At 43.4% G+C, this 16,054-nt stretch overlaps 1 protein-coding gene across 9 annotated transcripts in view; it reads right to left on the bottom strand.

Annotated features, from left to right (window-relative positions):
* HHAT (hedgehog acyltransferase) overlaps window positions 1-16,054 on the bottom strand; it is a 354,783-nt gene that overhangs the window by 266,624 nt on the left and 72,105 nt on the right. For 7 of the 9 annotated variants that reach the window (XR_005199664.1, XR_005199665.1, XR_001824225.2 and 4 more), the window contains 2 exons: window positions 9,925-10,119; window positions 5,658-5,873 (listed from right to left, as the gene is read on the bottom strand). Coding sequence is in view for 1 of the 9 variants with exons in the window: in XM_017525581.2 (XP_017381070.1) it covers window positions 5,658-5,873; window positions 9,925-10,119 (411 nt within the window). In the remaining 8 variants the exon portion in view is untranslated. The remainder of the gene's footprint in view (window positions 1-5,657; window positions 5,874-9,924; window positions 10,120-16,054) is intronic. The other 2 variants (XR_005199669.1, XR_005199670.1) reach the window with 1 other exon arrangement.

Genomic DNA, 16,054 nt, shown 5'->3' with positions numbered 1-16,054 from the left:
AGTCCACTTACATCTACAATCTAGTTGACTTTTTGTTTAAAAAATCCAACATGTGTCCCTTGTTGAGCCAGCAGGAAGAACAGACAGACCATGTACAGCCCATCTAATGTGCAGGGCGGCTCTCTCGCCTGCATGCCAATTACTTCATTAGAAACATTTCAGACCTAGGGAACTGCCAACCTTAAGACCACTGGAAACTGCCACCATGGAAATTGTTGAGTTTAGGCACCACTAAAAATACACATTAACTCACCTGCAAAGCGCATTTCAAAATGCATTATATTTTAAAATCTCATTTCATGCAAATTGCATAAAAAAGAATAGTGAAGCCTTTCTCTCTCTTCCAAATATATTCTGATGATTAAAGATGACAGTTCTCAAAGATGAAAGGTCTTTTTTCTTCACACAAGAATAATACATATGTTTGTGAGCACCAAACAAAAGCCCTCCCCAGATCCAGATATTCGACTGGGCCACTAACTTCTTGACTTCTCCCTGCCTGGGTCTAGGAGGCCTTGCAGATGTTGTATTCCCTTACACTGGTCACAGACCATACCCCTCCTCCTAGCAAATCTTTCCCTAATCAGACCCACATTACTCCCGCCCCCAGCCATCCAGACCAAGGCCAGTGACATTCACCGAGCTCTCCCAGAACAGCAAGTGGGGCCTGCAGGTGTTGCTGCCCCAAGACGGGGACTTGCGTCCACCCAGCTTGAGCCTCCAGACCTGCACGTCCACCAGGCCACACTCCATTCCCCTCTAACTCCTCCTGCCCACCAAGCCAGCACAACAAGCTCATGTCTTGATTCCCTTTGCCCTAGCTGTGTTGCAATGGCCTCTCTTTGCCTCTGTTTTCCTGTCTGTAAAGTGGTCGTGGCTGTATCTTTCTCATAGGTTGTAAGGATTAAACAAGTTAGAATGGCCAGGCACAATAGTGTGTGCCTGTGATGCCAGCACTTTGGGAGGCTGAAGCAAGGGGATCCCTTGAGGCCAGGAGTTTGAGACTAGACTGAGCAACATAGCGAGACCTGATCGCTACAAAAGTTTTTTAAGAAAATTAGCTAGGTGTGGCGGTACACACCTATAGTCCCAGCTACTTAGGAGGCTGAGGTGGGAGGATCACTTGAGCTTGGGAGGCCAGGGCTACAGTGAGCCAAGATTGTGCCATTGTACTCCAGCCTGGGTGTCAGAGTGAGACCATCTCAAAAATTTTAAGTTAGAATGTGTAAAGCCTGGCTCGGACTAAATGACCAGTTAGCATTTTTTTTTTTTTTAATTACAATTAGCATGATTCCAGGTGCTCTCTAGAACCAAAGCCCTAGCCAAATGCTAAAGTAAGCTTCTGGGACATCGACTGCCTTATGCAGCTCTTGCCAATCCCGGCAACTCTGGCACTGGTCGCATCCCTGTTCCTGCAGCAGCTGCCTGGGTCTCTCTTCGAATAGATGGAACCAGCACACTGGCCGCTTCTGAGCCCAAGCATGGCCATGGCCCAGAGTCCCCTGCTGCTGAGCCTGCCTACCAGACTGGATACCTGGGGTCTCACTTCTCACCTAAACTACCCTAGAATTACACATGCTTTCTGTCCAATAATCACAATAATGAAAGTAAGAGGCCAGGCGTGGTGGTTCACACCTGTAATCCCAGCACTTTGGGAGATCGACGCAGGTGGAACACCTAAGGTCAGGAGTTCAAGACCAGCCTGGCCAATATGGTGAAACCCTGTCTCCATTAAAAATACAAAAATTAGCTGGGCGTGGTGCTGCATGCCTGTAATTCCAGCTACTTGGGAGGCTGGGGCATGAGAATCACCTGATGCCAGGAGGTGGAGGTTGCAGTGAGCTAAGGTTGTGCCACTGCACTTCAGCTTGGGCAACAGAGCAAGAGTCCACCTCAACTCATAATAAGAAGAAGAGTAAGAATTAACACTTTATAGTATTCATTCCTGGCCTCAAGTGATCCTCTTACTTCAGCGTCCCAAAGTGCTGGCATTACAGGCACACACCATTGTGCCTGGCCATTCTAACTTAATATAACTTATGAGAGAGATACTGTCGTGACCATTTTACAGACAGGGAAACAGGCAAATAGGCTATTACAATGCAGATAAGGTGAAGGGAATGTCAAACCATATTACCTATACACAATCATTTAATCCTCATAGCAATCCTGAGGGAGGTACTATTATTTTTCCCACTTCACTGATATGGAAACTGAGGCATAAATAAGATAAGTAACTCAGCAAGTACTCTCAAACCAAAGCAGAGCAGGAATTTGAACCCAGGAGGGTAGCCTCCAAGACCTTTGCTCTTAACCTTCATGCCAAATTCCCTATTTGACCACTGGCTTCTCTAAGGTAGGAGGGCACAGCCCCCAGCATGGAAGAGTCCCCGGCCCACCACACTAAGGCTGTTCCTGTCCCCTGCAACACCACCCACACTGCGCCAGTCAGCCTCTTCAAGACATAGTGGCCCCAGGCTCCGGGCTAAGCAAGCAAATGCCACGTCCTGCCCTTCCCTAGGTCCCTGAGGATCTGCCTCACCCCTGACTTGGTATCCGAATCCCACAGAAACATGAGAGAAAAACTAATCAGACCCATGCTCCTAAAACTCTAAATGCCACCAGAAATAGTCTTCAAGTTAAGTCACTGAGGCAAATTTTTACCTGTTCGTGACTAATTATGCAAATTGCACATGCCTTATATTGCAGAAGACACCTCTTCTATACTTCCCTCATTCTGTGTATGTAAATTTGGTGGAAGATACATTCTCCAGGGATATGCCTAAAACTAACATTGTCATTTGATCTTTTGGAGTTTGCAGTTACTGGGCGATTTCCCGCTAGGGTTGATTTCCATGATGAGACACTGCTGCCCCCTGGTGGTGCAGCCTCATTCTCCTGCTCTACTTAGTTTTTTAAGCATTGACCTTCCAATCTAAGACCCATGCATTTCAGTATTTCCAATCCTTAGCTGAAGGCATTTCATGCATGCATTCATTCAAACATTCATTCAGAATAAATCTTGCTTACAAGTTCTTCCAACTAGCTTTCTTTCTCTTCGTCCCAGCCTTTTCTTTCTTGGCTTCTCTGAAAGAACCCTTTTGCTACAAGACAAGCTTTTTGGTTTAACGCCCCTCCCCCAATCACTTTAAAGTCCCCTTCCCCACAGAAGGGAAGCAGCATCCCATACAGAAGGGAAGCAGCATCCCATACAGAAGGGAAGCAGCATCCCATACAGAAGGGAAGCAGCATCCCATACAGAAGGGAAGCAGCATCCCATACAGAAGGGAAGCATCCCATAGCCAGCTTCAGCAAGTGCAGAAACCCCCTGGCTTTTTAAATTTTCCCTATATCTTACTGAACATTTCTCCTTTTCTAGAATGACTATTCTATCAATACTTCCCAAACATAAAGAAAGGTTTTAATTTGCCCTTTGGAGTTCCCTGCTGTCAGCAATTGCTATTGTTTTGGGAGGGGTAAAAAAGAGAGAGAAGGAAAAGATGTGGATAAAATCCAGAGTGTCTACACCTGAGCCCCCATAGGAAGCAACCTGCCCCTTTACTTTCCCAGACTGAGACTCAAGAGAATCCCTTGGCTAAGGATTTAGTGCCTCTATGTGACACAGGACCCTACTAGAGGCCTCTAATATTCTTACTGGACCCTAAAAAGCACAATTTGAAAAGGAAGTCCAGGTATGGTGGCTCAAGCCTGTAATCCAAGTGCTTTGGGAGGTTGAGGGCAGATTGCCTGAACTCAGGAACTAGAGACCAGCCTGGGAAACACAGTGAAACCCCATTTCTCCTAAAAATACAAAAAATTAGCTGGGCATGCTGGTGCATGCCTGTAATCCAGCCATTCAGGCTTGTGAAATCAGCCATTCACAAGCATCACTTGAACCCAGGAGGCAGAGGTTGCAGTGAGCCCAGATTGCACCACTGCACTCCAGCCTGGGTGACAGAGTGAGACTCTCTCAAAAAAAACAGGAAAATGATGAGAAATAAGAGGAACAATTATTTTTCATAGTAACAAAGTACAGAGCATACAGGGCAAAGCATCTTATGTGTAAGAGGAAGTTAGGAAAATAATCTATGTCTACCTAATGGATTTAGTTTATGTTTCTCTGAAAATTACCAGCCATCCTCAGGAGAGGGGTGTCTGTGTGTGGATGCTTGGTCCAAAAGTTATTGGTTGGCAAATTGAGGTTAATCCAAAAGTTCACAAAAGTAAGGAGATTACTGTGCCCACTGTCACTTCTGCCCCCCTCCTGGAGGGCCTGTTAAAGCGCCTTCCTGGGCTCTGTCCCTAAAGATTCTGATTCGGGTGGTTGGAGAGGGCCTGAGAATTGGTTTTTCTAACAAGTTATCTGGTGATACTGATGCTGCTGTTCCAGGAACCACGCTTTGCAAATCATTGAGTTACAAGATCGGCTGCCATCACTAAACCACCTCTTTTATGCATAATTTTCAACACAATTTTAAATGTAGATTTTAAATTCCTTCATGACAAAAGAACCACCCCAAACCAAGGTATGAGAAGCCATAGACTAAACATATCTGCCTAGAATATCAGTTTCACTTAAAGATTTCGAGAGATACAAAAAGTTACATAGTTTCACTGGCAATTTTAGAACACTGTTATTGTTATAATGCAAAAATATATTTTTGAACAGGGTGCATAATTTAGTGGAACTCTGAGGACAAAATAAGACTTCTAAGAGCCCTCCTTTTTCACGGAGCATCTTTCATGTTGCCCCCCAGAAATGTGCAACACTGCTGCTTGCCCTGCACTTCTAGGGGTGTGTACGTGTGGGTACGTGTTGTATGTGTCTGTGCATGTACATGTTATTCTGTCCTCTATGAGGATTGTTTTGTTTTGGTGGTGGGGGTAGAATAACCCTTGATAAAGAGTTTTAAGCATTGCTAATTACTAATCCCTTAGGTGAATTAACTTAGCAATTATGTTCCACGAAATTAGATGTGAGTAGAGGAGGCAGAAAAAAAAAGTTCTAAGCAGTGGGGGGTGGGGGGTGGAGTAAAGGAGGGAGAATAACAAAGGTAGCTTAACATGGCATTTCAGACAAGGATGGTGTCCGGGGAAGGCAGGCAGGGGCCTGGGCACAGAGAGGCATCCTGACCCAAACACACACCATTGCCTTCTAACTTACTTCTACTCCACTCTGTGTTCACGTCTAGGTACCCTAAGCGTCACCCAGCTACAGGAGGACTATTTCTTAAGCCGTTTGTGAATATAAAAGAAAACATATTTGCCAAGCACCCACTTAGACGGTTTCCTTTTCTGCTCCTTCAAGTAATAGCATCATAATCAATTTTTTTTTTCCTTCCCTGGGACTTCACCACAGTGGATACCCCCTCCCAAACTCTGCTGAACCCCGGTCATTAATCCTGGTTGCCAGAGTTAACTGAAAATCAAGGTGGGAGCCCCTAGAGCTAACATACCTGATGGGTCGAACTTTACCTTAAAGGCTCATTTCTCATATGTATTTCATCTAATGTGTAAACCTCATAAGAACTAAGAGCGTGTGTTGTAAATTTATGGGCACCTCTGAAGAAAAAGACTCAAGAGTCAGAGAAGACCAGAGCAACAACAACAAAGCCTTAACTTACAGAATCCCAATCCCGTCCCGCAGCGGGCTCTACCTGTGTGATGAACTCCGGGAAGCTGAGGATAGGCCCGTTGTGGAAGACTGGATAATAAAAGACATAGGCCAGCATCCAGGGAAAGGAGTAGGAGGTACATGCAGTGGGCAGCTGCCGCCAGCAGAGCTCCAGGCTGAAACTGGTGTAGTAGAGGCAGCGAACTGTCAGCGTGAAGTGCAGCAGGTAGTACTCGTTTTCTGTCTTGTACCACCTTCTCTACAAAACCAAAAGGAGAGAACAACCTTTGAGTGGTCAGAAGGGACATCGTCCAGTCCCACCGCAGGCGCTGGCCAGCAGGACCTCCTTCATCTGAGAATCCCAGGGGGCTCTGGGAAGGAGACCTCTTCCTCAGGTAGAGCAGCTGTCCCATAAGAGGGAGTCAAGAACCAATGAACACCAGGTCAATCTCATTGGCAATCCAATGAAATTAATGAGCCGCATTTGTGTCATAAGAGGGAGTCAAGCACCAATGAACACCAGGTAAATTTCATTGGCAATCAAATCAAGTTAATGAGCAGCATTTGTGCCATAAGAGGGGGGTCAAGAACCAATGAACACCAGATAAATCTCATTGGCAATCCAAACAAGTTAATGAGCAGCAGCTGTGCCACAAGAGGGAGTCGAGACCCAATGAACACCAGGTAAATCTCTGGTAATCAAAGCAAGCAGTTCACGAGCAGTAGGAAAAAGAACGTCTCTACTATAAACTCAGCATTAGGACTGACACAACATAAGGAAGGTTTTCCCAGATATGCATCAATCAGATACATCCAGGGCATAAATAAGGTGCAGATTAGCTATATCCAGTGGATACTTTGACTTCTTCTTCAACAATTCAGATGATAAAGAGGGGCTTAAAATATCCCCTGGGATTTCTGTCTTCAACTTTTTTTTTTTTTGCTCTTTTGTTATCAGTCTGGCTGTATATTTAGTTGAGCAGCATTTGCCAAATAAGCTATACAGACAAATATTTTTAAGAACCAGTCCCTGCCCTCAATATGTTTAAATTCTCATATAGGACATAGGTGTTTCCAATGCAATTACAATACAGCATGAAACAGGAAATAACAAACCTGCGCAGAAATATGCATGGAACAAAAGAAGGAAATACAACAAAATGTTAATATTGGGGAGCAAAATCATGAAGCATTTTCTAATTTCTATACTTTTCTGTATTTTCCATGTTTTCTAAAAATACATTTAGTGAGGAAAACTATTTATGGAAATATATACAAGAAATAGAGCTTGGGTCAACGGAGAAAGTAATTAATTTGATTCATCAGGGTCTTTTAAGGCGGTACACAGAAAAACCAACCACTGAACAAAGTTTCTACTTCTTATACGTTAGCAGCCACCAAGGGGAAAGAGGATAATCTTATCAAGAGAAACACATGTGCAAAAGCATGGAAACCCAGCTAGTTTCTAATCATACAATCTCCTTCCTCAGTGTTTTTCAAATCACTGTAAAATTTGCAGAACAAATGAATATTTGTTCATCTCCAACATCCATAACTGATGCTAATTGTCCCCAAAGAAATGATTAGCACAATTAGATTGTTTGTACACTTGCCAGGCCCCCAAAAAGTTGGGTATGAATTTGTTTTTATTTTTACTGTAAGTCCATTTTTAAGCGCACTTGCTTAAATGGTTGCCTAGTTAATCATTCTGGAACATATCCTTTGTCAAAATTGAGTGATTATCTGATATACTCTCCTAAATCCAGATTCTGACATATGTGCTTAAAGTATTAGCCCCACATCATTAGTGAGAACAAAAAAAATTAAGGTAGATTAAAAACAGCAAAAAATACTAGAGCTTTCAAAATGCTGCCATTTTCACAAAATTACAAAAGTGATGATCTTGTTTGACTCTCAGAACAATCCCCTGAGGAAGAAAGAGCATTTGTTATTCCATTTTCCAAACGATGAGAGACTCAGAGGTTAAATGTCTACTCCAGTCTGGAGAGTAGGAAGAGATGGGAAATAGAAAAAACTAAAAACCAGGTTATCCAGCTAACCTTTCCCATCATGTTCCTTCCCATCACTGTGCTGATCCAGGGCACATGAACGCTAAGTGCAGTCACCTGGATCAATGAATGAGTGAGCGAGTGAGTGAATGAATGAACAAAAATAAAGATACCACAGGAGTTCCAGTTCCACAGTGATGGAAGAAAGAATATCCAACACTTCCCAAGATTTTGAATGTGCCTCTGGAGATCCTGGGGGTTAGAGAAAGGGATAGGTGTGTGCATTGTCCCCAAATCTCCATGTGACTCCTGGTCACTTACATGCTACTGTTTTATTGTGTCCCCATTTGTAAGAGCCAGCAGCTCTCAGAACAGTATGTGACACTAACTGATCTGTTTTTCTGTAGCTCTCTTTGATTCCTTACCCTTAGAGATGGAGGTTCTAAGCTATACTTCGAAAGAGAATCAGGTGGACAGGGATGATAGGGCGGTTGGTTCCAAGAGACAGGGTAAACATATGTAAATGTGTAAAGGAGGAAGGTAAGCAGATTGGCCTGACTCAGAAAACAGTTCCTGCCATGAGGGCAGTGTTTGGGAACCAGCCTAGGGAGAAAAAGGTCAATAAAGGTGGGAAACATCAATGGTTCTGCCCTGGGCCATGATCCCCAAGTTTTCCAAGTTGCACATCTTTCATGCTGGCTGTTCTCAAAGTTGACTGATGCCGAAGCTGAAGGGCTGTGAAGCCAAGTGCCCAGGACCAGACCCTGGAGCTGGGGCCCTGGACTTGTGTTCTTCTTGCCATGTATTTCTACCTTAAGGGAAAGCTCCCACTTCTGGATGCTTGTGAGTTCCCCACAGAGTCTCCCTTTTCTCCCCTGCAGCCACAGATCTGATGGCTTCCTTGGCAACTGTCTTTGATGACAAGCCCTGTTCTCCAACTAGAACTTGTAAAGGGTGTATTCAACAGACAAGTGAGAGAAGGAAGCCCACACAGCCTGGGTGGGCCTGAGACAGCCTGAGGGGCCTAAGCTTCATTTGCACAAGCAGGGCTAGGTCACTCCACACAGAACCAGATAGTCTGGAGCTGTCCAGGGGATGCTGCCCACTGCCCAGGAGATGATCAGAGAACGACAGAAATCAGAAAATGCAGTGCAGGAAGAACTTGCGGATAGGTGCTATGCGCTCAGCAAAGCAAAGCAAACTCCTTAACTCGGAAGGCAGTCTCTCTGCCATCCAACATCCTCTGGGCCAAGTCTGATGCACACTTACGAAATTAAAATGCACTATTATTGTGACTAAGAAAAGAAACATGAAGCTAAAAGGTAAATGCCTATAAAAGAAGAATTTACTAATGCAAACAAAAGCCATAAAGAAGGGTGTTTTGAGCCCAATGTTCTCCTCTATTCGCACCAACAACTAACAGGTGATTGAGTCTGTCAAAATGCCCCTGGTTTACAAAAATGAAACTGTGGTCTGTGCCCTTTGGGGCTAAAGACTGTTTTCACTTATCTAAATTGTAAGAGCTTCCACTGGGGCACATGAGTAGATATTAAATCAGTTCCTGGCCAGACACCGTGGCTCACACCTGCAGCCCTAGCACTTTGGGAGGCTGAGGCGGGTGGATCACATGAAGCCAGGAGTTCGAGACCAGCCCTGCCAACATGGTGAAACCCTGTCTCTACTAAAAATGCAAAAATTAGCCACGTGTGGTGGCAGGTACCTGTAATCCCAGGTACTTGGGAGGCCGAGGCAGGAGAATCGCTTGAACCAGGAGGTAGAGGCTGCAGTAAGTCAAGATCACGCCACTGCACTCCAGCCTGGACGACAGAGACTCCATTTCAATTAATCAATCTGTTCCCTCAACTAGGAAGAAGAAAAACGCCTGACTTACCACCACAGGGCCAGGTAGGCATCAGATGAGTTGAGGGATGTGCATAATCCCTATATATTGTACAGTACTCTCCAGATGATTGTTTAGTAAATCATCTGTTTATGTCTTCTCTCTTTGTTCCTAACCCTCTGGTCCTGTGACATCTGGCACTCCACATGCCCACCCAAACTGGGAGAGATGTTACAGGGTTAGCCCTGGGCAATCTCACAGGGCTAAGATACAGCCAGAAAGGAAAGGATTGCAGAATGCACCACTAGGGCTCACATGTAGCAACCCCATACGGCCACTATGGGGAGCCCCATCACGGTTCTACAATCATCTCTGGTCTGAAAACTAAGGTGTCTACTGGGATTAAGGCAAAGCCAAAGGAGCCTTCTCTGGATTCCCAATGGCAATGGGAAGACACTTACCTTAACTTCCTCCACACCCTGCAGCCTCAGTGTGGAGAGCAGGAGGAGAGAACAGAGCCATGACAGGAGCTGAGACCGGAACTGGGCCACGCAGAAAGAGATGGTGGTGTGGAGCAAAACCATGGCCACGCCAGGGGTCCCCAGCACACACCAGCAGGCCCACATCCCATAGAGCATGAGAATCCAGGGTCTGTGCTGCAGACAGGGTGGGCCCATCCAGAGAGATGGGGAGGGAGAGGGGAAGGAAGAAAACAAAGAGACGTGAGTTCATGCAATTGCTATTGAAGGTTCTACACAGAAAAGGATCGTGTTTAATTGCCCAATAAAGAAACTATTCTCACTGCCCTGGGAATCTGGTACAACACAGAGAAACAATATTCAGAGGAAATTTCCACAGTAACCCTCAGAGTTCCATCAGCTCCACCCAGAAGCAAGTCACCACTCTCCTGCCTTCAACCAAAGCCACCCAGACCCCTGGGTTGTACAATAAGATATTAGATTGACTTTTCAACAGACACAATGGAAGCCAGAAGATAGCTGGAAGACTGCCAACTGGAACACCACATCCTGCATACACCATCCTTCAGAAGTGAAGGTGAGAGGAAGTATTAGTGCACATTTCTAGGGAGACTTCTTAAGAAAACTGGGTCATCCAAGCCACAAAAGGCTTTCCAAAGTCTAAGCCAGAGACTTTAAATATGTGTTTTTTGTTACATCTTTGATTTTTTACATATTGATTACAGTCAAATTTATGTCACAGAAAAATTGCATCTTTTTGAGCTAATTGAGGACTTTGCATAGTCTTCCTGACTGATACGTTTATTCCCATTTTAGGAGAATCACAGATTTTTATCTAATCAAGTAATTTATAGTTATCACATTGAAAAAGTAGATGAATTAACATGTCTTTGCTTTATGATATAATCTTGGTCAGATCTGATTGGGAAATCCTTATTTAGAAACCACAGTGTTTTAACTTTGAGACACAGGATACCACTGTGGTTTAATGATTCAAGCTTTGAAGTCCAACTGCCTAAATTCAAATGCTTGTGTCTCATAACTACCTGTGTGATCTTAGGCAAATGACTTCATCTCTCTGTGGATTCGTTTCTTCATATATAAAACTGGGATAATAACAGCATCTCCTTCACATGTGTATACCCAGGAAGGACTCTCAAATACGGTTATTATCTCCATAGGGAAATACGATGTCTCACAGGCATGCATTTTAAAACATGGATCTCAGGAACACACCAAATTGAAAAGTGGAAAGTGCCTGAATTTAGGTCTTCCTGTGGAAACAAAGACTTTTTTCAGGGCAAGACAGATGTGGAGTATAAATTGTAAATCCCATGCTTAGATGCTAACTCTTCCAAAATACTGCCTACCTACTATCCTTTTCCAAACCTATACTCTTACGCTCAAGAAAGAACATTTTAAATAAGAGACTAGGTCAGCCATTTGTAAGTTCCAAGAAAACCAGAGAAATGTGAAGCTCGTTTTTACTATTTTTCCATCCGACCCACAGAAAACAGCCACACAAATTTGCTTCAAACACTCACGTCTGGGCAGAGTCCAATTACAAGGAAAACATCGCCAAAGAATATTTTAAGAGGTAGTTTTAACAAATGAAAAAAAGGAGGTTCTTTTCCAACATGACCTATAGCATTTACCAATGGAATTCTTTTTCGTGCATGTGTGGCTACATATACGGATACCATTATGTTTTTATTAAGTGCTATTTGATCCTTTGGAAAAAGCCTGTTTGCTGGGATTCATTTGGGAACTTACCACAGACTGAAGCTGCTTCAACTTGGAAAACGCTGAAAGAACCATCAGGAAATACTTGATAGTGCTGTGTAACCCCCATTTACTTGAGAGACTCTATGATGAATTTAACAGTGGTCTCCAAAGCCACTTTGAGGCAGACAAATTTGTCCCATATTCATCCCCCTACAGTCAAACAGTCCAGGCGGACAACACTTAATACTGTTCTAAGACATCACAAAACTCACTCTCACATGAGCCTCATGTTCTCTACCCACCTTAATATCACCACTGATTCTCCCCCAGAACAAGGAACTCTGCTATATACATTCATGGTACACAGGCAATGAAAAGGAAAAGACATGAATAATGCAAAAAGAATCACCTACACAAAACTGTTGTATAGATTGGAACTCTACTAAAATGTTGATTTTCATACTTTGTCTATTAAAATGCCATTGGAATGAATCCTATCCACAAAACATCCTTAAAATCCCACAAGAGGAGAATCACTTGAACCCAGGAGGCGGAGGTTACAGTGAGCCAAGATAGCGCCATTGCACTCAGCCTGGCAGACAAGAGTGAAACTCCATCTCAAAATAAATAAACAAAAGACAAACAAATAAGTAAATAAAATTCTGCTAGAGCAGAATCAGCCTCCTAAGTCTTGCAATCCAGGATGCAATCTGGCATCACGGCAGGGCAGTCCCCATTACAGATGTAGCCCATAGGGCACAGCTGCCCAAACCCTATCCCTCCCATGTGTACACCTAGATCAGAAACACTATGAAGAGGGATCTAGGATAAAAGGGTGGCGTGGCCCAGCAGAGTGAGCTGCAGCATGGATGGCCTGCTTCTCTGGGCAGCAGAAGAGCTTTTTCTAAGCATTTCCAAGACCAGTTTCACAGGCAAAGGCCTAAGGAGAGCCCTGTCCTATCCATCTCTACTCCAGATGTGCTGATTTATCAACATTTTTTCCTCTCTTAAAAATGCTTACCTATCAGTATGAAGCCTCTGACATCAACGAGGCCAGAACTTTTTTTAACTTTTCAAAAATAAAAAAATAAAATGTGTTGCATTTTATTCCAAAACAACACTTCTGACTCATCACTAGAAAGGCTTGTAGATTTTTTTTCCAAGTTCTCAGGTAGTAAGAGCAGATCCACGAGATTTGGTCACACACATGCTCTATGTCAAACTCAAGTTTTAAAACCCACTTCAACACCAAAATAGCCCAGTTCATTTAAATTACAAGGTTCAAATCATGAATATGATTGGGAACTACTTGTTACTTGAAAAAAGACACAAAGAATCACATTGATCACATAAAGTATATAAGTAAAATATGGCCTTAATTTAATATTAGACTGTGATGTTTCTGATTTATAAATTTAGACTCCAATTGCATACAACTTTTATAGAATGTTCTTTCTCTAAGATTTTTATTGAGATAGTTGTATTCACAAATACGTACAAAAGAGATCCCTTGTACACTTTACCCAGTGTCTTCCTATGACACGTTTTAAAACCATAAATATCACATCCAGGATATTGATGTTGTTGCTATGCACCAAACTTTTTCAGATTTCCCTAGAATCACTTGCATTAATTTATGTGTGTGTGTTTAGTTCTATACAATTTTAACGCATGCATAGGTTTGGTATCTACCACAGTAAAAATGCAGAACAGCTCCATCACCACAAGGATCCCTCGTGTTGTCATTTTATACCACATTTACCTCTTTCCCATTGCTCTGATCCCCCCATCCCTAATCCTGACAACCAATAACCTCTTCTCCATTTCCAAGATTGGCTTTTTTGACTCAGCATAATTTCCTGCAGATTCATCCAAGTTGCTGTGGGTATTGATGGTTTGCTCCTTTTTATGGCTGAGTAATTTTCCATGACATGGATATACCACAGCTTGTTAGCCATATACCTACTGGAGGCTATCTAGGCTGTTTCCAATTTGGAGCTATTACAAATAAAACTTATGCCAACATACATGTGTAGATTTTTTGTAAAAATAAGTTTTCACTTCTCTGGGATAAATGCCCAAGATCACACTTGCTGGGTTGCAAGGTAATTGCCTGTTTAGTTCTATAATAAATGACAAAACAGTTTTTCAGCATGGCTGTACCATTGACCTTTCCCACCAGCAATGCATGTGGGAGCCGGCTTATTCACTTCCTTGCCAGCATTTGGTGCTGTTACTATGTTCTATCTGAGCCATGCTGATAAGTGCGTAATGACATCTCATTGTGGTTTTAATTTGAATGTATCATGCTCTTTTAAAAAGTATCAAAGCATGAGTGACCTGAAGCTTGAGATAAGTTTGCTGGAGTATGGGATGACAGCCCCACCAGAACTATTCTGACCTACCTTAATGCTCTTTATTCCAGGTTCTTCATTTCTAATAGAAGATGAAACAGAAAGCAGGGGAAGAGAGGACATGCTTAAAAGTCTGATGAAAAATAAAGTATACTCTATTTTTGTAGCAGTGGAGATAAAGCCAGACTAAGAATGCTATGGCCTCTCTGATGAGACATAGATCTTACTACCCCCCCTAGTTGACGTAAGCAGGCATCCTTCCCCTCAGCTCCCTGGGTCTACACTGAACCACTGTCAAAATGGGGTCTGACTCTACTTGATAGTTTCCCTTAACAGGCTAAACTCCTGCCTTGTTTAGATTACAGTAATGTCAGCCCAGAATCCAGCACAGTGCCTAGCACATGTTACGTGTTTCATAACTACTGGAAAGATGGATGGAGAGAATACTGGCATGGAAGGATAGCTGGGTAGATGGATATACTTTCCTAAGTCTTGGGATTTAACCTTGTGATCATCTAATAAGTAACAAGAAAATAGCACTAAAATTTGGGGTTTGGAACCCACTAAGGTGAAAACTGACTTTCTTCCAAAGTCTCTGCTTGTCCTACTTAACCCCTTATAAACAAAGGCTGTTTTGCCAATGTCAGTAGAATGGAAGAGAGACATTTCACATCTCACTGCCTATTACCTGTTTGCCACTCACAGCATCTCTTAACTCTACTTTGGTTGGAGGAAATCTCCAATAGTTAACAGCTGACAGGGCATAGGCACCAATTCAGGACAGTAAATACCTGTTATTGAGCCTCTATCACCCGCAGTCTCCTGGGGGAATAACCAACTGAGCTGGCAGAGCTCCAAGGATAGAATCAGTGCCCCTCAGAAAAAACTAGATTTGCCCTGCTTTCTTTTGAAATCTATACTCTTAAAACCTTCTTCATGGGGAATCATGAAAAACTGCCAGACAATGCCCCTTCTCACATCATCTCTATGTTTCTACTTTGGTTCATCCTGTGCCAAGGGCACCAAGTGGTGATAGAATATGCCTGAGTGGCTTCCCTCCCTAGTTTACCTCTGTAGGGAGGAGCGAAAGTGTAAAGCCTTGGTCAGAACTCCTGTTGGCAACAGTATCAGACGTCCCTGCCTATTGATCCTTTTTGCACATCTGCCAAGAAAGCACTCAGTGGGAGCACTGTTTGGGAAATCACAAAGGGAATCAATCAGTATTCTTATGTAAGACACAATTTATTACATACTACATAATCAATAGCAGCTGCTACTGAAATATATGTTTATATAATTTCCCCAAACATAAAAATACAACCCACCCATCCCAGAGTCTAAACAACAGCATTCTAGCCTGCTTTTTCCTGGGAGCAAAGGCCAGCAGGCCCACACAAAGGGAATTTCATCCCTTCTTAGATATGCACTGATGGAGGTAAAAGGGGCTGGTTCCAGGAAGACCATCAGCATTACTCTTCGGTGCGTGGATTTGGAACCCCTGCTCCCCACAGCCTTCCAGAAGTTGGTTAACTCATCTCAGTCAGCACCATGGGCCAGACTTCTCAGCCCTTTGCATGTTCTGCGCCTGATGAGCTCAGCCTGCCAGCTGACTGCTAATGATGTGGGTTCTCCCCATCAGAGGCACAGTGAGAACCCAGCTCTGTGGTTAGCAACAGCACCCACCCTCAGCTGTACACTAGGCCAGCCTCCTCAAAAAGTTCACATGAGGGTATTTTTGGTTCTGAGAGCAGAGAACACAATGTCTCAGGTGGTGGTGAGGCCAGTTGGCGTTCATGAAAAGAGGCAACTGTCTGACCCACAACATCCAATCCAATCATAACAAACCCACAGCCAAAGCTCAGAGCCATGATTCAGCCTCCCCTCCAGGGGCACTGGCTCCTGATGAAGTCTCACCAAAACCCAAAGAGCGAGCCTTATCCAGGGAAAGGGTGTTTAACCGAGCCAAGGAGCTCAGTGGAAACTTTTATTACTTACCATGGCAAAAAAAAAAAAAAAAAAAAAAAAAAAAAAAA

This window comes from Cebus imitator, unplaced genomic scaffold, assembly GCF_001604975.1.
Source record: "Cebus imitator isolate Cc_AM_T3 unplaced genomic scaffold, Cebus_imitator-1.0 Scaffold38, whole genome shotgun sequence".
Taxonomy (NCBI): domain Eukaryota; kingdom Metazoa; phylum Chordata; class Mammalia; order Primates; family Cebidae; genus Cebus; species Cebus imitator.
This window is presented reverse-complemented; position numbering and strand designations above follow the sequence as displayed.